Source organism: Gouania willdenowi, chromosome 11 (genome assembly GCF_900634775.1).
Source record: "Gouania willdenowi chromosome 11, fGouWil2.1, whole genome shotgun sequence".
NCBI lineage: Eukaryota > Metazoa > Chordata > Actinopteri > Blenniiformes > Gobiesocidae > Gouania > Gouania willdenowi.
The window spans coordinates 19,089,764-19,113,428 of NC_041054.1; the positions used below are offsets into that span (position 1 = coordinate 19,089,764).

A 23,665-nucleotide genomic window follows, 5' to 3' on the forward strand; every position below is an offset into this window, starting at 1 on the left:
ATCAAAGTCCAAAAGGAAGGAGAGTGTAGGGTTGACACGAGCTTGAGCAGTAGCTGGATCATTCTCATTTATCAGCCTTTATTGACCGTCATTTCTTTTTAAAGGTGCATTTACAACTCATTCTTATCACTTAAATGTTTCAAATTAGATGACTAAGCAGTTGTTTTCCTGACATTGTATTTGGAATATGTTACGTTATAAACCTTTGGCACAATGAGATAAATCCTTAAGAAGAGTTCATTTCATGTGAGACTAACTGGTATTTATGACGTGGGAGTATCATTTCTCAACCCTCTAGAGTCTGGTTAATATTTCTAGATGTTGGCAGTGGTAAACACCTGGTATTCTACATCTGAATGGGAAGGAAGTCCACTGGGATCCTTGGGTTAGCAGCCTGTCGGACTCTGGCTAGCCTCAGGTCACCGAGACGACGCTCCAGACTCCTCTTTCCTGCAAAGTGAAAAAAAGAAGCATAAATGTCTTTCTTTTTTCTTATCAAGCACTAAATGAACTCCCTTAAACCATAGAAACTAACTTGGGTTGACAATAACTTTGCTCCTCATCGTGCAGAACTACTGGGATACAGGTACGAGATAGATGCCGCTCACAGACTCTACATTTCCCTGTCCTATAACTCGAAAATGTGTCGGCAACTTCCTGCACATCACTACGCCTGATACTTATAGACTTTGAACTACAAAAAAAGCATTTTAGAGCCCAAAATGTAACAACCAGAGGTGAAAGTAACAGATTAAAAGTGCTCGCTTTACTGTAATTGAGTTGCTTTTATGAGTATATTTCCAAATCAGTAATTTTACTTGTACTTAAAAAAAGTAATTAATTACATTTCTACACCCAACTGTAATTTAGTAAATTGTCATTTTTTTGTTTTAAAATAATTAATGGACATTGTGAAACTACAAAAAATGAAAAAAACAAGACGACAATCAAATGCATCACATAAAAGCCGACCAATCAGATTAAACGTAATGCACGACACCAAAACAACATTAATTGGAGGTTATTTTCTCTGTTAGACTGACAATTTTTTTTATTTTGAATTGAAATTATTGGTGTTATTTTATTTAAAAAAAAATAATTGTACATTTTGACAAAACTTATTTTAAACAGATGCCTTTGCGGAAAATAAATTAAGTTCCAATTGTAGGCAAGGGAACCGTGGTAAGATTTATTACCAAAAATAAACCTGGGGGGTGAAAGTAACTAGTAACTTTGAGTACTATTTAATTGAGCTACTTTTTTACTTGTACTTGAGTATTTTATGTATGTCTTACTTGTACATGAGTACAAGTTCAATCCAGCAACAGTACTTCTACTTGAGTAGAATATATCAGTACTCTTTACACCTCTGGTAACAACACTCGAAAAATGTAACAAGACCCAAATTGTTATAAAAATAAATAAAACCCAAAATAATGTAATAACTGGTCTATAATATAACAAAAGTGCTGGGCCCAAAATGTAATTTAAAAAAAGTAAAACAAAACCTAAAATGTTACAACTGGTTTATAATGTAATAAAATGCTGAGCTTAAAACATAAAAGCATTTTGTTATTACATTATGGGACAGGCAAAATATTTTTCCCACAACAGTGTAATAATTTTATTTATTAGTGAATGTTTTATTGCTTCAATGTAGAGAGAATTATAATATGTTTGCGTAAATATGTGTACGAGTGTATATACATGTATTTTAAGACCTAAATGCAATCATCTGTTTCTTTTCCCATTATCAACATTTCCTGATTATTCATTAAAACCATTCATAACTGTTTAGGTTATCTTGTGCTAACAAGACAGACAGACAGACAGACGGACCACCTCCACCTTCGTCCTGTAGGAGACGGTGGAGGAAGGAGGTAAAAAAATTAACAAGTTGTTATTTTGGGGAGAAAAGTTGTTACGTGTTGGACTCAGCAGCGTCTTGTTAACTTATTGACCATTTGTAATAATTTGGGTTTCATTAAAAATTGAGCTCTAATAAGGCAGCCAGAAAATAAACAGTACCCAACTGTTGGGAATATGAAATCGTCCAAAATGTCTTGGTACGCTGAAGCATGTTGCAAAGCTCTAAACCCCTTCAGACATTTAATCTGAAGCCATGTACTGTATCTCCTACTCCTGCACACTTAGAAAAACATAATGTAATGCCATAGACAATTGTTGAGGAATCATATGGTACATGCTGGTGAGAACCACCAAACCCAGACTCTACACAGGTCTAAAGCTACTCACTGCAAACAGTCATAAGTCATAAAAGCATGTATGATTCGTGCTATATCGGAATCAGTCAATACGCAAGGCAGCAATATCGGAATGAAAAAGTTGTATCAGGACATCCTTATATACAGTATATATCAAAGTGACCCATTTTCATTCAAATGTATATAGAAGCCATCTGTGTGTGTAAGTAATTGATTTTATTTGACTAAATTCATAAATGTGTCCCTGAATTCATTGTGCCCTGATATTTCTGTTAATATGAAGCACGTTTGTAGTTTTTGTTGTTCAATATTTTAAATTACTAAAGTGACAGACTCCCAGTAGTAAACTGGTACAAGCTTCCTAATGACAACGCCGAACACAAATGCTTAACATGATGAAAAGTGAAACATTAAAGTGCACGTTTACATGACTACTCTGAGAAGAAAACAAGGAAACGATTTGTGTAAAACAGCAAAATCAATCATTTGATGAACAGGAACATCATCATCTACATGAATCATTATCTACAGGGATTCCTGCATTGCAAAGGCAGCAGTGTCAAACATCAGCTAATGTAAATCATCATCTTTACCAGGATAAAGCAAAGTCTAGAACGGTGGTTCTCAAACTTTCCACAGACCCGTCCCCCTTCACACCTTTAATCTGTAGCCATGTACCCCCTACTCCTGCACACTTAATAAACATGTCATAGAAAATGTAGAACTACAGTGAAATGTGTCCCTGAACTTTACCTATTCTGTTGAGGAATAATACATGATAATAATAATAACTACAATATTTGCATTTCCTGAAGAAAATGCACGTTGTCCTGCCTTAGCTTAGCATTAGCCTAATGTTAGCATTTCCATTAATCATCTTTAAGTCTAGCATTAACATTAACCTAGCATTGATATTGACTTAATATAGTCTTTAACCTATCATTAGCCTTGCACTAGCATTAACCTAGCATTAATCTAGCAATAACATTAGTATTAACCTAACATTAGCATTCCCTTAGCTGTAGCTTTAACCTAGCAATGATATTGACCTAGCATTAACTTTAACCTAGTTTTACCATTAGCTTGGAAAATAGCATTAACCTAGCATTGATATTGACCTAGCATTAACTTTAACCTAGTTTTACGTTTACCCTAGCAATAGCATTAACCTAGCATTAGCATTGACTTAATATTGTCGTTAACCTAGCATTAGCCTTGCAACAGCATTAACCTAGCATTAATCTAGCAATAACATTAGTATTAACCTAACATAAGCATTCAATTAGCTGTAGCTTTAACCTAGCATTAACCTTGCAATAACATTAGCCTAGCATTAGCATTTACCTAGCATTAGCTGCACTATTTATATTCTAGTTTCCAATGTTGTCAGCGTTTTTAATTTTCATTCACGTACCCCCTACGACAATTTGTGTACCCCTGGGGGTACCCATACCCCACGTTGGGAACCTAGGGTCTAGAATATGTACTGAGGGTAAACATGGGGAACAGGAGCAGTCTGTTTAGGTTTAGAGGTACAGTTTCTACAGAAACCTCCAGATCACCTCCAAAAATCAAAAATGTTCTTCCTTTTTGACATTGTCTATCACAGTGTTTCTCAAATGGGGGTACATGTACCCCTTCAATACTGTTTTTCAACCTTGGGCTCATGACCAGGAATTAAAATGGGGTCACCTGAAATATGAATTATGTCCTATGAATTGTTAAATAAATACTGATTAGAATTATATGTTTACATTTTTAATAATTATTATTCTTCAAGTCAACACATCACACACAATAAATATCAAACAACTGTATTTTATACTCAAATATAAATCTAGTTTAAATAAAATGCAGTATAAAAATATCTGGTTACTTTGTGCACCAATCCTGGCTACTATGTATTAGTAACACACTTTAATAAACATGGTCAAAAACTAATTCTAGAACAAATATGTCCCTCGTAATTATAATATCAAAAGATGGGAACCACTAACCGAGGGGTCTCCAATGGGGGGGGGGGGTACTTAAGAGCGAGTGGAAACTTACAAATGAAAGCATGAAAATATGTGGATTTTAAAATATGTATTTTTGGTTTAAATTGATAATCATAATGAAGATGGTGAAAATGATCTTGATGAGAACATGATCTGAAAATACAAGGGTCAGTCTTGGTCCCACACCAGGTGGGAGATGTCTGGAAATGATAAAAACTATAAAAATATATATATTTAAAATGTGTTAACACCTTTTCATTCCATCATTATGCTCTATTGTTGTTTTTTTAATATAGATTTCTGGTACTTTAATTCAGAAATAAGTTAAATTGAGGATATGTAACTTAAGGCCAGGGTTGGGGTCAATCACATTTTCCAGTTAGATACATTTTCTATTATCCATGTTCAATTACAATTATTAATTTTGCCTCAGAAAGTCAATTACACATACGATCTCAATTGCTAAAGTTCAATTACAATTAATCACAATTACTGAGCCTGAAATAAATGACCTAATAAACCTTCTCTTGCGTTAGCATCTAATGATAACGGGGTTTAAATCAGCTGTAAAATACACTAAAAACAAATATCTATAATCTAATTTATTTCCTATCTATTGGTTACCTTGTTAGGCTTCCTAATCAATGAAAATATAGGTTGTAATATTTTCTGTGTGGGCGTCTGAGCCTTTTTTGTGTCAGTAAACCTCTATATTTATATTGTTTTTTTAAATGGCAAAATGTGGGAAAGCTTGATATGAAACATATTTTAATAAATGTTAACTACATGTGTTTGAGAACCACAGGGCTATCAGCTCACCAAATGTAATTTAAATCCATTCAGAACTTTCTGAGCCATCGTCCTATTAAACAGTAACATTAAAACATTAAAAGATGATTAAGCGCTGGTGAAAACATTACTTTTTGGCAGAGGTCATAAAACTTGGCCTTTTTACAATAAAAACCTGACCATCTAAAGCTGGGAATCCCCTCAGCTTTTACCCGTGTGCCAAATGCATTTATAAAGGTTAAAGCTGTGAGTTATACCATCGTAAAAACGTTTATATTTTAACCATTCTATAAAAGAAAAGAATAATGTGTGGATGTCCTAACGTCTTCTATCAGTCTCTTTATGACACAGTTAGGAGTAGATGTGAGTTTCCCTGACGGTGCGTACGTTTGTTCAGACGTGGGAGCAGATGTTTATACGTGGATCGGTGCTGCGTCATCACCAGCAGGAAGGACAAACAGAAAAGCAGCTCCACTGCTTCATACTGCAGAACGCCTGTCTGGGCCTTGCCGCCTAACGGCACACCTGGAAACCATCAACAAGAGGATAAAATCATCTTCATGGGTTGTGTAATCATTGTAGTTCTTTACACTTCCTTGTTCATTTGCTCAATGCATAAAAAATAGTAAATGCACCTTTGTTGCTGACTCTGATGATGTTATTGGCGTACTCAGCCATGTCCCATATCATTTGCAGGAAGTAATCCGGGTTCCTAGCAACGGACTGACCAAAGGGCAAACTCTGGGCGCACACATGGAACCTACAGAGAAAAATAGTAAACACAGAGAAAAGGTCCAAACTCCTATTTGCATTTTAAGATAGCGGCAGGCAGAACAATGATTGTTCTTCCCATTAGCGCAGGCATTGATTGACATCTGTGCATGTGTGTGTGCGCGCCCTAATTACTGGATTATCTTTACAGATCTAATAAATCATGTTCAGTGTGCTGATATCACAGCGTCAGTGAAACTCATTGATTGGCAACGTTTACTTTCCTGTAATTACATGTGTAGTACAAAGCAAAGTCACTTCTGTGATAGCTTTATACGTCTTATCATTGTATACACATACATTATATTTAAAGGTTGCTATGACGTTCCCTGTGTGTGCAGGTTCATTTAAAATTATTAAATTCCGACTTCAATCAAGCTAAAGCTGTATCAGCAGAGGTGAAATTAATTGATTACTCGCGTCACTGTAATTGTACTTTTTTGAGTATATTTCTAAATCAGTCATTTTACTTGTACTTAAGTACGTTTTAAAAGAAGTAAAGTCATTTGTTACATTTCTACACCAAGCCGTTACGGAGTAAATTATTATTTTTGGATTAAAAATGATCAACAGACATTGTGAGACTACAATCAGACCAACCAGATTACCGTATTTTTAGGACTATAAGGCACACTTAAAATCCTTTAATTTTCTCAAAAATCGACAGTGCGCCTTATAAAGAGGGGCGCCTTATGTATGAAATTAATATGTCAAATGGTTTTAGTACAACTTTGGTAAACTATGGAGCTGCACTGCTTGATGGATTTTTGGCGCTTTAGGGCTACTGTAGTCAGGCGTCTCGTGGAGTGATATGTACCAGTACTGTGCTTCAACATGCTGAACTGAAAAAGTCAATGTATTGTTCTGTATTTTATGTGTTAAACCTGAACAATGTTGAGAATTATTGTTAATGAGTTGAATAAAGTGACTTATCTGACTATTTTGTTTCGCTTAATGCATCCTAATAATAATAATAATAATAATAATAATAATAGTAACAAACCGGTGAGCCTTATGTATAAAAATAGACCCAGTCAGACCCATTCATTGATGGTGCGCCTTATAATCCGAAAAATACGATCATTTGTTACATTTTTACACCAAGCCGTTACGGAGTAAATAATTATTTTTTGATAAAAAATTATCAACAGACATTGTGAAACTACAATCAGACCAACCAGATTAAACGTAATGCACTATTGCAGTGGAAGCAAAGTTATGTTTACTCCATATTTACCCTGAAGGCTTCTCTGCAAATGTAAAGAAATGGAAACTTATCAATGTCTGTCTGTTGCAAGCCAAACGTGTGACTGCTTTACAATGGAAGGATATTGAGGGACCTAACTGTAGTCAGTGGATTAAGGGAATGTCTTGCAATCTAGCGTTGGAAAAATGGACTTACATAGTCAGAGGCAAAACTGATGAATTTTATGAGATGTGGACTCCTTTCTTACACTTAATGGATGACCTGAACGCACAACTGTCTGCGACTAGACAAGGATTGGTGCTACATAATCATCATAACAAGAAGGCCTGTGATTTGCTATTTTACCTCTAGTTAAGTTATTTTATTTTATTTTTTCTGTATATTCCTTCTTATCTATGATCACTTGTTTTTTTATGTTATTTTATTTTATTATCATGATATGTAATTTTATTTTTTATTATTATCTTTATTTGCTGATAATCTTGTATTGCTGGGGGAGGGAGGGAGGGTTTTTGTGAATTCTTGTTGTTCGTCCTATTAATGAAAAATTCAATAAACAAATTGTGAAAAAAACAAAACAAAATGCACAACGCCAAAACAGCATTGAATGGAGGTTATTTTCTCAGTTTTAAAGTTCATAAATGTAGATATACGTATAGCTTGAGAATATTATTTATTTTTAATTGAATTAATTGGAGTTGTTTTATTTTTTAAAAAAGAATGTACATTTTGACAAACCTTTTATTTTATACAGATAGCTTTGTGGAAAATAAATTACGTTTTAATTGTCTCTCCGTTTTTAAGTGTATACATGAAATTTTCACTGTATACAAGGGAACCATAGCAAGATTTATTACCAAAAATAAACATGGGGGGCGAAAGTAACGAGTACTATTTCATTGAGCTACTATTACTTGTACTTGAGTATTTTATATATGACATTTTAATCAAGTAATAGTACTTCTACATGAGTAGAATATATCACCTCTGTATATCAGCTAGCTTGAGAAATGCACAAAACCATCTGACAAATGAACACAACCTGAACAGAAAGAAAGAAACATTTTAAACACCAACAATAAAAAGAAGCAGTAAATAAAAAGAAGAGACAAACTTCAAGTGAACAAACTGCTGAAAACCAGTGTTTCAAAAGCTAAGCTAATGATTACTCAGCATCGCTAATTTGATACTAGGATATGGATGTAGCCTAACTTTATTGTTAGCGAGGTTATAAACTGAGTCAGTTCCAGTAATACTGAACATGTTCCTCATTCTATGACTTCAGTGAAGCAGTAATACATCTTGTGCTCATGTTTAGTGTCTATCTGGTCATTATTAAACCAGCTGTGCCGTACAAAATGCTCGTGAGCTAAAAACCCCCATACTTTTTATCCAACTATTCCAAAATATTTTATCTTTTCATTTTTTATTTTCCCCCAAAAATGTTTTCCAAAATTTCCATGAGTTCGTTCTGAATACGCACATTTTTATAAATGAGGCGGCGCGTACATTTGTGTGAATTTGTGAGATTTCGTGATTCCCGCTCAATGATGCTGCCAGTACGCAGAACTTTCACTTTGATATAACGCTTCACATCTTTGGGGTTTAACATATTTTAAACATTAAAAATAAAACAGGCTATATTTCCAAAACAGTTCAAATATTCCATGACTTTTCAAGACTGAAAAATCTTTTTTTTTTTTTTTCACTTGTCTGCACATGCTGTCAAAGGTCAACACCACAGGAAGTGCAATCCTTATGAGACAGCAATGCATATTTTGTTACTGCAATAAAATACATTGATTTATTTTATTGCTTAATTGTGACCATCACCAGCCCTCCCTAAGGAAGGGTAAGAAATCTTTTATTATAGGGAGGATATAAAAAGGGAGAGCAGTGTTACACCTAAGTGGAGGGGGAGGGGGAAGGGAACAGGCAGAAGAGACTCAAGGCAGGAAATAGAAAAGGTGGGGAAGAATAGACTGTTTTGCAGTGAGGGTGAGATGTGAGGTTGTAGAATATATTGTGCTTATTATGTTGTGTAATCCAGCCAGTATGGTGACAAGTGTGAAGCTTAGCTATAATGGTGGTGGCTGTGAACAGGGGAATGAAAGAATGGTAGTACCTAAAGCAGGTATTTGGGATTAACGGGTCTAAGGTTAAGGTTGAGTTTTATCCCACATCCCAAGGTGTCCCAGTGCATCGTATACCAGTATATGTGCAAAAAAAAAAAAAAATAAACGCTACTGCAATCCCAGGAACTGCCCTGGGCCCGCAGAAGCAGCCAGGCCAGCAGAAAGAGCGGAGGCCAGGGAGCCCCAAGCAACCCCCCAGATGCCCCCAAGATCCCAGGCCGAGAGGCAGCCACCGCCCCCCATACACACATCCGAGGAAGCCCCAAGCAGCCGAGCACCCAGCGCATTCCCCCACCGACCCCAACCCCCAAACCCAAGGCCCCCCGCCAGCATCCAGCACCCCCCACCCACCCAAACCCAAACACCCAACCCCCCGAGGGAAGGGCCCAGAGAGCCCCCCGCCCGAGACCCCAGCAGAGGAGCCAAGGCCCCCGCCCAGCAGACGGCCAGAGCCGCACGGAGCGGGCAGCCGGCGGGCGCCCGCCGGTGGGCCCAGAGCCAGCAGGGTTCGGAACCCAGGCCAGAAGGACCCGGAACGGAAGCAGCACCGAGAGCAGCGCCCCCAGGGACGACAACCACGCCCATAGTCGCCGAGGGCACGAAGGGGATGCGGCAAGCCGCCCCGCCGGCCCCCAGGCGCACCGACCAGGCACCCCAGACCGCGCCAGATCGCCTTCCCCCCCCCCAAGGGCACAGCCACACCACAGAGCCCGGCTCACAGGGCGCCGCCCAAGCCGGGGCCGCACCCGTAGGTATGGCAGGGCGCGGCCCGTACCACCCGCCCCGGCAGACCCCCGCCACCAACCACCCCGCCAGCCACGGACCGATAAGTAGGCGAACCCATGCCCCCCCAGCCAGGCGCCGCAACCCCACATCAATGTCGCTAGCAGAGCCCCCCCCCACCCACGGAGACCACCCCCAATCACCCCCGCGCCGACATGAGACACCCCCGACGCCAGCACAGCCCAGAGGACAGCAGGCCCCAGCCAACAGCCTCACCCTGCCCAAGGCGGCGCGGCACCTCGCTGAACAGCAGCCCGTCCCCGGGCAGACGGTGGGAGGGCGCACCCCAAGACGCCGAACCCAGAGACCCACCCCCGGGGCACCCCCGCCCAGACACGGCACCCACGGGGCCCGGCGCCTCCAGCCAGCAGACCAACCACCCCGACGCGGATCCGCCAGGACAGAAGCCACCGGCCGCACCCCCACACACACCCACCTAGCACGGCCCAGGGGAGGCCCCACAACTCACCCTTCCCTCCCCCCGAAGCCACACAAGCCGGCCCCTGCGGTCCCCCAAGTGAGCCCCCGAGGAGGAGGGGGAGGGGGCGGCACGGCCCACCGCGCCAGCAGCACGCTCAGCGAAGGCGCGCCCCAGGGAACCAGGCCAAGGCGCCCAGACCGGCCGGCGGAGCAACCCACCGCACCACCCCGCCACCCGACAACCCAGGACGCAAGTCCCGCCCCCAAGAGCAGCCGCCCCCAGCGCCACCCCCATCCCGGACCCCCCCGTCCCGAAGTCACGAACCCCACCACCCCAGGCCCCCAGACGAGCCAACCCCCGAGCCACTCACCCAGCGCAGCAATGCCCGCCCCCCAAGCGAAGGAAACAGCCCCCCCACCAGCACCCCGGGCAGACAGGAGCCACCCACGCCAAACCCAACGGGAGAGCCGGCGCCGAGCGAAGGCGGAGGAGGACGAGACGGGGGACAGAGAGCAAGAGGAAAGAGTGGCAGAGAGACACGCAGGCCCCTGGCACCAAGGGCCACCCAGATGTGCACGAAGGGGGCAGGAGAGCAACACCCAACCGCCCAGGGACCACAAGAGCACCCGAAAGGGACGCACGCACCCACAGAGGCACCCAAAACACCCCAGCAACCCACCCAAGCCACCCAGGTCAAGGCCACCCCACAAGCCCATGGAGGTCCAGGACTACAGTTAGATCAGTGTGTTAGTAAAGAGTGGTGCTGGCAGTTGCTTGCAGGCTAGATCATCAGGATAAAAATAAAAAATCAAGATTCAATGCAATTAGAAAAGGAGTCCAACGCTTCTCAAAGCAGGTTATTTTATTTTTTCTGAGAGCAGACATCTTTTCCATGGAAATAAATTCTATGAGGAGATTTCGCCATTGGTTTATGTTTAAGGATTTTTTATCTTTCCAATTCACTAATAGTTTTTTTTGCTATGGCAAGTGCCGCAAGGATGGATTGTGATTGGTTTGCTGGAATATCAAGCATAGTCAGGTCTCCTAACAGACATAGATTTGGAGATAGAGGAATCCTGTAGTCCAAAATGGAGGACAGTTTTTCGGTGATCAGAAACCAAAGCCCTACGGCATGTAAATATGAATCAGCTGTTCCCTGGGTGCACTGAGAGCAGATGTCTGTTGGGGAGAAGCCCATTTTATACATTTTCTGTTGGGTAATGTGGGATCTGTGGAGGACCTTGTATTGAATTAGCTGAAGATTTGTGTTTTTAGTCATCTTAAAGGTATTGCAACAAATTTCTGTCCAGAAATCGGTGTTCGTGGTGATTGAGAGTTCAGCTTCCCATTTAGCGATTGGTAAGCGATTAGAGTTAGTATTCAAGAGTGCTCTGTATATTTTTGAGAGTTTTTTTGTTTTTGTTGAGATTATTTTCATATATATGGCCAGTTCTGGAGGTTGCAAGGTGATTAAATCTATTGCTGTATTTTTCTTAATTGTCTCTGTTACTTGCAGGTATTGAAGAAAATTACTTTTATTTATATTAAATGTTTGGGTTAGATTGTTATACGTCCTGAGCTTATCATTTTCGAAGAGGTCTTGGAGATGAATAATTCCGCTATCTTCCCATGTTTTTAGATAGAGCGGTGTTTTTCTGTTTCTAAAGTCAGGGTTGTGCCAGATTGGAGACAGCATGCTAGTTTTTAATTGAACATTTGTAATGTCCAGGGCTTTCCACCACACAGTCAGGATGGAGGCAATCAGTGGGTTTTTAAAGCAGTTATGACGTTTGAGGGTCACAGTGATAAAAGGGAGATCAGAGAGTTTAATATGTTTGCAGTCTAGCTGTTCTATTTCTAGCCAGGTGTTGTGGTATTCTTTTGGTTTTAGCCATTCTGTTAAATATAGAATTTGGTTTGCTAGGTAATAATGCGTGAAATTAGGGGCTTCCAACCCTCCCTCGCTTTTATTTTTTTGAAGAGTTGAAAGGCTTATTTTGGGTTTTTTATTCCCAGCATAGAATTTTGAAATTGCAGAATCTAATCTTTTGAACCATTGCGTTGGTGGTTTCAGTGGGATCATAGAGAACAGATAGTTTATTTTAGGTAAGATTTTCATTTTAACTGAGGCTATTCTGCCAAGGAGTGAGATGGGGAGATTGTTCCATCTCCGCAGGTCTTCTGTGACTTTATCCAACAGAGGGTCTAGGTTCAGTTTAATTAGTTCATTTAGGTTTGGTGATATATTTAAGCCTAGATATTTAATTATATTTGTGGGGGAGGGTTATTGTGGGTTTTTGGTTGCTGGGTTCCATGAATTTTTCGTTAAAGGAAGGATTGATGATTTTGACCAGTTAATGGAATAGTCTGATAGTTTAGAGAAGCTGTTTATTAGTTTAAATAATTCTTCTAATGAGGATTGGGGTTCTTCCAAATAGAGTAAAATATCATCCGCATAAAGATTAATTTTGTGTTCTGAGATGGATGAGTGGATTCCTTTAATAAGAGAGTTCTGACGAACAGCTGCTGTGAGAGGTTCAACAAATATTGCAAAAAGCAAAGGTGAGAGTGGGCAACCTTGTCTCGTTCCCCTCTGCAGTGTGAAGCTTTGGGATGTTATTTTGTTTGTGGTTACTGAGGCCTTAGGTTTAGAGTATAGGGTGGAGATCCATTGTATGAATGAATCTCCAAAGCCAAATTTGCCAAGGACAGCAAGGAGGAATGACCAGTTGACTCTATCGAATGCTTTTTCTGCATCTAGTGACAAGATTATTGTTTTCTTTTTAGAGTTCTGTGCCATGTTGATCAAATTAAACAGCCTTCTAACATTGTCTGTGGAGTGTCTATTTTTAATAAATCCTGTCTGGTCTTGGTATATAATTGACTGTACGATTTTCTCTAACCTGGAAGTGAGTGCTTTGGAAATAATTTTTATGTCTGTGTTAATTATGTTATGGAATTATTTTCTAATTCTATAACTTTTCCAGGTATTTAATAACCGTGGGGACCCTGTCTAAAATACAATTTAGGCGGTTTTCTGGTCCCTGACCGAGCATAAGTTTGACTCCAAACACTATTTATTCACATATTGGTAAATAATAAATGCTCCTGGTTCTGTTTTTACCTGCATGCATGTAGCAGCACTGATTTGTAGATGTTCTTGTAGACAGCTTCAAGTGAATTCACCTGAAATGAAAACAAGTACACATTAGAGAAGCACAGGATATTTTATTTTCGCAAACTAATGGTAATCTTTGAAAGTTGGAGAAGTCTGAAACAAGTGTGAATCACTCTGGAGAACATTTTCTTCAGCCTATAATGTAGATTGAGTGTATGAACTGTAGAATATTCTCAGACAAAACAAACCCAAGTTTTTGTTCAGTTACTAATTGTTTGAATGCTTTTACTCATAAATGTCTTGTTTCAGAGATTTTTAAAAATTCTACACAATCTCCAGCATATAGCAAACCTTCAAGTCCAAAAACAGGGCATTAAACTTGAGCCGGAGGACGGCCATCAGCTTCCTTCTCATTTGCAGTCCAGCAGATTGAAAAGAGCCCAAAGTGAGGCTGTAGCGAAGAGACAAGCCTGCGTAGCTGTGGGAGAAAGGGTATGGATATAAAAAGGGATGATAAAGCAGTACAGGTTCAGTTATAATTTACATTGTTGTGTTTTATAATTCAGTGTTTCTCAAATGTGGGTACGTGATACAGGGGGTTTTGAGAGAGAGAGAGAGAGAGAGAAAGAGAGAGAGAGAGAGAGAAAGAGAGAGAGAGGAAAATTAACAAATAATGTGTCAGTGTTGGTCCGACCCCAGGTATGAGATGACCAGAAATGATAAAAACTATTAATCTATTCAGGAGCCACTAAATCAGTGTTTTTCAACCTTTGGGTCAGAACCCCATGTGGGGGTCACCTGCAGCGATTCTCAACTGGTGGGTCGGCACCCAAAAGTGGGTCGCGGACCTTTACTGGGTGGGTCGCGGACAGCTGGTCAAAAAATAAATAAATACCTATATCTCTCATATTGGACTTGTCTTTTATTTTGAAAGACACTTTTTTTTCCACAGGCATGCTGTGAACTGTATGTTGCACAGGAAAGTATATAGATTTACGTTAAACAAAGAAATATATGTGTGTATGTGTGTTTTCAACATTTATTTTTGAAAAACTACATTTGGTTGGTTGAATAAAAAATTTTTTTTAAAATGTGGGTCCCGGGATGAGACCAGTTGAGAACCACTGCGAGTTAAATTGAAATTTCTGAAAAATTTAAATAGATTTTTGAATGATTTTTAATTTTATTTATTTATTTTTTATTTTTTTTAAACAAAAAATAATATATAAGAGCTCAAACATGATCAGAAACTAACTCTAGAAAATAAATGTCTTTGGGGTCACCAAAAATTCTTGATATCAAAATGGGGGCAGGATCCAAAAAAGGTTTGGAACCACTGCATTAAATGTTGTTTCTTTCCACTTATTTACAAAATGAGATTCTTAAAAACATGTGTTATCACTTGTTTATTCCATCATTACGCTCTATAGTTGTTTTTAAATAGTTTTCTAAGCAAAATGTTGTAGTCAAACAAAGGGGTACTTGACTAAGGAATAAACTAAATTATACTCTTGGAGTTGTCTAAGGTTTATGAGTCAGTACAAAGTATGTGGGAGGGTCAATAAGTTTACAAGAACCATAAAACATGACAAAAAAAAGCTCAACATCTCTTACTCACGACAACAAACTAATAAAAAAAAAAAAACACTCTGAAACACATAAACAACAGTAACTGTGCCACAGACTGAGATGTGATTGGTTGTGTGACCTGGAGTAGTCTTTGAACACATCCAGTGACTGGGTGTCCAGCAGGAGGCCACACCAGGGAAACAGGCAGTGGGAGGGCAGCACGCGGATGCCGGGACGAGAACACACGCTGTCCGACGCCCGGAAGTTCATCGCCACTTTCTGTGGGTTAACAACCAGTCCATACTGTGGAACTCCAGCCAACAAGATCCTACACACACAGCGCAAGTATCGTTATGGATGGAGGAAAACCATTACAACCTTTTAAACAATATAACAATAGTTTAAAATATTCATGATTATAATCACGATTATTTACTATACAGCTGCTGTTTTGATGGGTGCAGTTAATGTTGACAACAAATTTTGATTTAGCTTTAGTCAGTGTTTTGACTAAAATTCAATATATATTTCAGTTATAGTCTAGTTTTAGTCAACTAAATGACATTAAGATACTACTCGACTAAATCTCTGACAGATATAGTCGACTAAATACAGAGTCGACTAAAATATACAGGAAAAGAGTTTATGCAGATTTTTAAAGATTCAATTAGCACTGATCAACCTGGTATGGGAAAATATTATCACATCAGAATATATAATTACTATCTTAAACAGTTTCTAAGATAAGCTGTACCCTTTGAAGACACCTCAAATAGAGTAAAAAAACGGAACAAGGTCAATAACTCCGGAAAAAATAGTTGCGCACTTCTCATTTTCGAACCCCATCAAGGTATTGAAACCCTGAAGCCACACACCAAATTTGGTTATTCTATCTTAAACAGTTTCTAAGAAAAGCTGTCCCCTTTAACTCTGAGGGATGGACAGAGCTCATACTGTATCTACATCCAACTTCCACACTTTGTGGTGGGGGATAATAATCTATTTTAGTATTGATTAGTGTAGCTAATCCCTTCTCAGTTTGATGGAAAACTATTTTTTACATTAGGGATTAAGGAAATCTTGAATAATTCTTGGGAGGGGACGGTGATGTGTATTAAACATGTGTAGAGCGTGTCTTACTGGAGAAATTGCTGCGCTTCATGTAGATTGGGGGTGATCAGGAGAAAGTCATCCACCAATCTCATTAAACACCTACATGTCACAGGGAGAAAGATAGACTTAAAAATATATATAATTTTAATATAAATATAAAAAGCAATGAGGTCTTAAACATTGCACAATATGCATGAGTGTAATACAAGCCCCTTGTTTTCAGTCAGGCCTTTCAGCAGGGCGTTCTCCATGTGACCGTAGCACAGACAGCACAGCAGGCTGGACGCCACGGATCCCTGAGGAATCCCTCTGCTCTGACGGTACTTCCTCATATGTAAAATATGTTAGAACATCAATCTGATCCCATTCTCAGACAGAGCAGCTTTATTTATGTGTAAACGCACCACAAATCTTACTTTTTCCCAAACTGGACAACACTGCCATCTAGCATCTGGGTAAAGAACTGCAACGCATCGTTGCCAAGAAAATCTGCACAAAAATGCTGCACCATACAGAAGTAGTGAGTGATTAAAGGTAGAAAAAGAGCACATTGTTATGAAAAAGCAAACAACATGTGGGTGCATTAGTGTCACCTGCTCCACTAAGATGGCATGATGGACCCTGCAGTTTTTCTGCAGTGACATTGAAAATCCTTTCATATTGGTGGAGCTCATGTTGTCCTCGAGGAAATTTGCCTGGTTTAAAAGCAAAAAGTAGTAAATCATGTAACTTTAAAAATTCTGTTTTACAAAAGTAAATAGCGTAAAAAAAAAATTGAAAAAAACTACTTTTTTTTTACCAACCGATCTCAAATGATAGAATCTGGTATATTTTGTGCAACAAGAGATGAATAAATTCATTTTGGAGTCAATTATATTCTAGGCATGAGTCAAATTAATTTGTTAGCATGTTTGCTATGCTAGTTTGTTGTTTTTGGTAAACGGATCAGATTAAAAACTGACTGATCACTAGTTTCTGGTCTCGTAACTTGAGGCCTACGCTGCACAAAACAATTAAAAACATTTCATGAACTCTATTGTATTTGTTTATTTCCATTTCTAAGAGTTTTGTATTTCTCCTTAAATTATCCGTGTTAAAATTTAAGGCTGCAACGATTCCTTGAGGTCCTCAAAAAGAATACCTTGGTTACAAATTTTCTCTGCTTCGAAGCCTTGTTTATTTAAAATAAAATGTCATTTAAATTGATTTCAATAATACATTTTTTTTTTTATATACAATACATGGAACAAATTAGTATATTTTTTTCTTAAAAAGGAAACAAAATGGTTATATTGGTAATATTAATTGACTCGTCCTATTTTCTGTGGTATATCTAAATGTGAGCTTTAATTAATTAAAAGTATACAGTATTTTATCTGATTAATCATTGGAATAATCGATAGAAGACTCGATGACCAAAATATTTGATAACTACAGCTCTACGTATTAAATTAACTACTGTGTTGTTTGTTTTAAAGTGATTATAAGCCAGACTGAACTTTACCTGTCTCATAAAGGACTTTTTCAGGCCTTCGTGGGAATCGGCCCAGATTTTGGCAAAGCGGCGAATGGTAAGAAGTTCATCTTGGACATTTAACAGAACCTGATTGATCACCTCTTTTAGTTTGTTATGAGGCAAGCTCTCATAGGCTCCACTGACGTCCACCTTAAATAGAAAGGAAGAAACCTACTTAGTCCTTCAAACAGCTGATGCAAACGGAAACATTCTAACCTTAAAGAGTAACTAAACTCTGAGATTTTTGCTGATTTTATCTCAGTTAGAAATTTAAAAAAATGCCTTGATTATGGGTGGGGCTTCTGGAGCAGTTTAGACACGCCTAGTCACTCTCTACGGCACTTACCATTTCTACAGGTTATAGTGCTTTGTTAACAGCCCGGTGAAAGGTAAACTTAAAATATTTGTGCCTTGATTGCACCTTTTGCTCCATTGCTCTCAAAGTACAGCTGCAAATTCCAAAGTGAGATGTTGATGAGCAGGAAGCAGGTTAGTACACACATTCAAATGCAAGGGCAGCGGGTTAGGATGCTCTACTCCAGTTTAATACGTAGGGGCGGGGCTAAAAGTGGTGGCTTGTGATGTAAGAAGCCACCCAAATGTCACAAACCATCATTCTTAGCCAATAGCTAAATTAAATTGTAACAGTCGTGTTTCAGCCTAAAGAGGGCAGTCAGTCTGACATTTTTTTGCAAAACAATACAGTAAATGGAAATATTTGCACAAAAAAAAAAAAAACCGTGGTTTGGGGGTTCAGATAATCATTAAAGAGTAACAAAACCCCTGCTCTCTCCTGACCTGCCACTAGGAGAGAAAACCCAAAAATGGCTTGATTAAGGGCGGGGCTCTTGGAGCAGTTAAGACACGCCCAGTCTATACTATAAAATCTCCAATGAAGAATCTATTCTATGCTAACTAGCTACTCATCACTCAGTATACCTCTCTATCCACTCTTCTCTCAATCCAACCTACTGACCACAGATTGTAGAGCCCACAGGTGCTAGTTTTCATAAAAGGGGCGGGGATAACAGTGCTTGTTTGTGACGCAAGATGGTCCCAAAATGTCACATGATCTTGTTTTCAGCCAAGAGCAAAAATCAATTGTAATAACTGGGTTTCACCTGGACATTTTACAACAAAATATGCCAAATGTTGAGAGTTGGACCAGGATCAATCAACAGCACTTCTTCATACCCAAATACTGTGCAAATGTATTCAGTAGCAACAAGTGGTTTTGGGGTTTAGTTACTCTTTAAAGGGAGTTTGCTTGTTTTTAAACTCATGTTGAGATGAGGGGGAACTCACTTTAACAAAGTAGAGGGGTTGTGGTTTTTCCTTTTGGGCTGGGGCTAGAGAACGCAACACCTTGTGGATATCATTCATTCCCCAGACCGTACAGCCTAGGAGGGAAGGATCCCTACGCACACAGGCTCGCAGTACATCCAGCAAGTCCCGGACACGCCCTTGGTATACCTGTGTGTGATATAAACCAAAGTTTCTTTCTAATAGTCAAAACAGTCATACAAAAAAAAACAAAACAAGAAACTTCAATGAATCTTAAAATCACCCGTGTTTTGGCATCAGCTCCAATGACTCGGGTGATAGGTCTCATGCCGTCACTTTTAGGAATGAAGCGCAGACGTGAGATAACGGATCCTTTGGGGAGGGCGGCTATCTCAGCAGAGGTCATCTCCTCCATCTGACCTTTGGAAAGGTGACCTCTTCAAGAAAAAAATATTGACATCATCTCATTTAAGAACTGACGTCCCAGAGGAGTTTTTAAGCACGTTTGAGTGTGTGTTTATTTTACTTGAAAGCTAAATCTTGCAATCTGGCCCAGACTTCGTGCCTGTAGAACCTCAGGGCGTTCTTCTGCCCTACACACTCTGTGACGTAGAAGCATGCGCGGACGAGGCCCGTTACGTATCCATCAAGAAGCCAAGCCAAGAACTGACCAAGGATCTGTGTTCGATACAAATACTCACTGGGTGGGCATCGGCCTGGGGACAACGTAAGTCGAGTCACGTTCCCAAAGAAACATGGCAAACCTCAAGTCAAATTTACTTTACCGATTTGTAATTCTTACCCGTCTTGCTGATCTTCAACCAGTCACAGTCATTCACCTTGATCTTCCACATGACTTGAGCGAGTGAGAGCTTCTCACACTTCCCACTGTTCAAGAAGCCTCGAACCTTGACAAAGAACTGCAGTCGGTTGTGGTTGGAGCCCCAGAATTCCTTTGGAATCACAGCAGAGAGACATTCCCTGACAAAGAGGTAAACCCTGTGAGGTGCACAGTGTTGAGATAGTTGGGAGTTTATTTCTCTGTATCCTGTAATGTTCTCCTGGAGCTCAGAGCACAATCTCTGCAGTATTTGGCCGTAGGGGCAGCTCCTGTGCTGCTGCAACAGCTGATGGAAGAGAGGGACCATGTGAAAAAAGCGGCGCGGGAGCTTCTTGGGCTTCCTTTCGTGTCCGTTTAAATACGGCAGCCCTTCAAAGAAGACGACCCTTACTAAATCATGTCCTCGCAGCCTTTGGGACCCATTGGCACTCTTCCTCTTTCTGTTGAGCAGAAAGCTGCGCATGCCACGTCCACCATACATCAGCCCCAGAGTGCGAATAAAACACTGTGATGATGGTAAAGGGGGGAAAGTTCCTGATCTCCAACTGGGACCACCTTCTACGTGAATGACGCTTGTGCTTGGTTGTGTTTCTGGTGGTGGTAGGAGATTCCCTTCCCCTATTTTTATAAATTGTGTCAACTCCACAGATGTAGGGCAGTGTTGCTCAGCTGTTTTGCATTGAACCTGTTGATTATTCTCTTTTAACTCCTTGTGTGTCAATCGTCTCCTCTTTCTTGAACCCTCACCCTGTTCCTCAGTTTCTAACTTTCGTTTTCTTCTCTTGACATCTCCTGTCTTCTTCTTCTTCTTAGATGAAGCAACGGTAGCAGTAGTGCGTTTCCATTTTAAGAACAATGAATCTTGAGTGTGTGAGTTTTTGATCTTAGACTGAAGACAAAACCGACTGGATGTACCCGTCATGGACACTCGGTCATAGGCCGGACCGCCACACACCTGGAAAACACAAGAAGGAGGCACAGCCATGAAGACGGAGCAGCTCTCCAGCAGGTACCGTGTGAGGTCCGTGCCTAAGCGTATCGTGACTTTCTTCCACAGGTCACTGCCGTGGACGTAGGCGGCACTTTGAGTTATCTCTCCTTGGAATTTAAAAAGGTCAGCATCCCGATCCTCCTGAGCCAGGGACAGGAAATTATAACCATTCGCCAAAACATTTCTTTTCTTTTTTCTTTTCACAGTGTTGAGAACGAAGGCCAGAAGTTCAGGGAAAGTGCAGATCTGAGGACAGAAGGATAGTTTAGCTCAGTCATAGAAGCATTACAATCTCTATTTATCTGATGACGTACAATAAATACAGTTTTACTGCATGTTTATGAATTTGTAACTTCAGTCATTAAGTCAAAAAGTCAACATATTACTTTATAAATGACTGAAGTTACAAGTTTTTCGAAAGTTTTAATGTAACAGTATAATTTATACCCTTACAATTAAAATTTTCAGAAATTGTCATCCCAGCTAGTTGCTAAATTATGGGCAGTCTCAAAATTCACCGCACACATTTCTCTCACAAATACACAGATGTTTCACAGCACAGAAGCAGATTGTAAATTCAGCAATTTGTATTATCTGTGGATTTATATTACAAGTGTGCCTCAAAAAAACATTTGTGAAGTAGAGCGAGTGCATTTCAGAATTTATATTACAATTTTGCATAAAATATATATTTGTGAAACAGGTCGTGTGCATTTGTAAATCTGAAATACAACAGCAAAACAAAGCATGTGCATTCGTGAAAAACCCTGCAAGAGTTCATTCATTATGACACTGTTCTGATTCCATACTAAATCATTCAATATTATTGAAAACAAAAAGCATCAACCATGATAAAGTATAACATTTAGGGAGACATATACATCTTAAGGCCTGAAACGATTCTTTGATTAATGCAATTAAGAAAATGATGCATCGTTTAATTAGTGTTACCGTCTGTGCTATCATTACCTCTGCTATTGAACTGTTACCATGGTTACTCCAAGAAGCATGGAGCAGTCCATTTAGCCAGGCAAAACTATCGGCAAAAATGTGAAAAAAAAGAAAAGAAAAGAGCCTAAAGCAGGGGGACACCAACTTTTCTAAAACTGTGAGCTAGGCCTGAACGATTTTGGAAAATAATCTAATTGCAATTTTTTTTTCCTCAATATTGCGATCGCGATTTAATATGCAATTATTTTTTCAAGGGCCTCGTCATGTATTTTTCAATGAACACAAGCAATAAATCAATCTGTTTCATGATAAACAATTTCAGACTTACTTAAACTTTAAATAAATATAAAATATAAATTTCAAAGCACAGATTGCAACAATAAAACACACAAATCTGTGTCTTTACCTCTTCAACATATCTAACTAACTTTACATTTCATGAAACATGTAAACATGTGGACTGTACTTCTTAAACACTCTCTGAACTTCACAGGACAGTACAAGACAGGAAAAAAGAAAACAAAAATATTAAAAAACAAAAAAAAAAAAACTGCAGCTTGCGATTAGAAAACAAGTGTTTTATGATATCGCGATAACATCGCAAATGCAATAATTATTTGTTCAGTGATACTGTGAGCTACTTCAAGGCTAGTGAATATACCAAAGGGCTACCAGTTAAAAATAAATAAATAAATAAATAAAATAAAAAAATCACTAAAATTTTACGTTTTTAATTTAAGTTTTAATTTAATTCATGCAATTGTTTCATTTTCATTACATTCCACAGTAAATCATCATGTTCCTATTTTACTAACCACTAATAACTTAAAATATGAAACATGTACAATTTACCCATTAGTGTAAAATTTTACGATTTACAAAAAAACACTTTGCGTTTATTCACAATCACAACCCATATCCCAAATATGTGACACCTAAAAACATTTGTCACAATGATACAACGAAAATAAATCTGTATAACTTGTAAAGTGCAGCAGTATGTAACTCTACCACTATTATTACTGTCTACATCTGTCATTTGCATGCATCTGTGTGGGTTTGATGCCTGTGAATCAGATCTTATATGGAGCTTATTGGTGACAAGAGTTCCAGAACAGTCCTGAGGGCACCTCACGTGTTCCATGCGGGCTACCTGGTAGTCCGCGGGCACCATGTTGGTGACCCCCAGTGTGGGAGAACCACACACTGAACAACAAGCAGCACAATGTAGTAGTGTTTGCACTTCACTTTGACAACCACAGGTGTGTGTGTACCTGTGCGCAGCTTGGTACTTGCTGTAGTTCGTTGTCAAAGCAAACAAACACGCCTCCAACAAACGACTTGAAGCGGCTCGTGTCCGTTTGCTCCACGAGGACAGCTTTCCGTCCCTCTTTAAAGACGATGCTCTCCACAAACTCCTCCAGGGTCTGTACGCGTCGGTACAACTGCCGGAGGATGTCCAGCACTGCAGACAAGTCAGTTACTGACATTATAAATGAATGAAACAGTTATGAGTGACTGACAGAGGAAAATAGAAGCATTTTAGCCCTTTACAAAAAACCCCGCTACGACAGAATCCATTCAACGCGTCATTTCCTCAAGTTGTCCAATCAGATAGCGTCTTGTTGTACACGCGAAGATACGTTTGACCAATAGAAAACGAGGAAAGGTTTGTTGTCTTTTAGCAGCAAAAAGAAGAGAATTTCACAGAAGTGACTGTGTTGAGTTACATAGTAAATATAAATCAATGGATATGGATTTGATTAATTGGTATGTGTAGTATCTGATTAGATAGATAGATAGATAGATAGATAGATAGATAGATAGATAGATAGATAGATAGATAGATAGATAGATTTTTTTTTTGCACGACACAAATGTGGCATTTAAAAAAATATTTATTTATTTTAAAACGTGCTTTTATTGATATGCACCCATTATTATTATTATTATT

At 39.3% G+C, this 23,665-nt stretch overlaps 1 protein-coding gene across 1 annotated transcript; it reads right to left on the bottom strand.

Moving 5' to 3' along the window:
- Positions 1 to 29: 29 nt before the first annotated feature.
- On the bottom strand, positions 30 to 23,296 carry tert (telomerase reverse transcriptase). Its single transcript, XM_028460910.1, has 16 exons — positions 22,986 to 23,296; positions 19,731 to 21,006; positions 19,455 to 19,644; positions 19,212 to 19,365; positions 18,950 to 19,117; positions 17,633 to 17,794; positions 16,722 to 16,823; positions 16,545 to 16,630; positions 16,339 to 16,455; positions 16,156 to 16,227; positions 15,155 to 15,343; positions 13,798 to 13,924; positions 13,453 to 13,514; positions 5,647 to 5,771; positions 5,399 to 5,536; positions 30 to 450 (listed from the first exon to the last, which is right to left on the bottom strand). Exons 1-16 carry the CDS (start codon positions 23,199 to 23,201, stop codon positions 347 to 349), a joined length of 3,288 nt encoding a protein of 1,095 aa, XP_028316711.1. The 5' UTR covers positions 23,202 to 23,296; the 3' UTR covers positions 30 to 346.
- Positions 23,297 to 23,665: the final 369 nt, after the last annotated feature.

Coding starts and splice junctions, on each gene's coding strand:
- tert (XM_028460910.1), bottom strand. CDS start 23,201: ATGTCAGTAACTGACTTGTCTGCAGTGCTGGACATCCTCCGGCAGTTG. Junction 19,118..19,211: donor GAGCTGATGCCAAAACACGG/GTGATTTTAAGA, acceptor TATCACACACAG/GTATACCAAGGGCGTGTCCG. Junction 5,537..5,646: donor CATCAGAGTCAGCAACAAAG/GTGCATTTACTA, acceptor GATGGTTTCCAG/GTGTGCCGTTAGGCGGCAAG.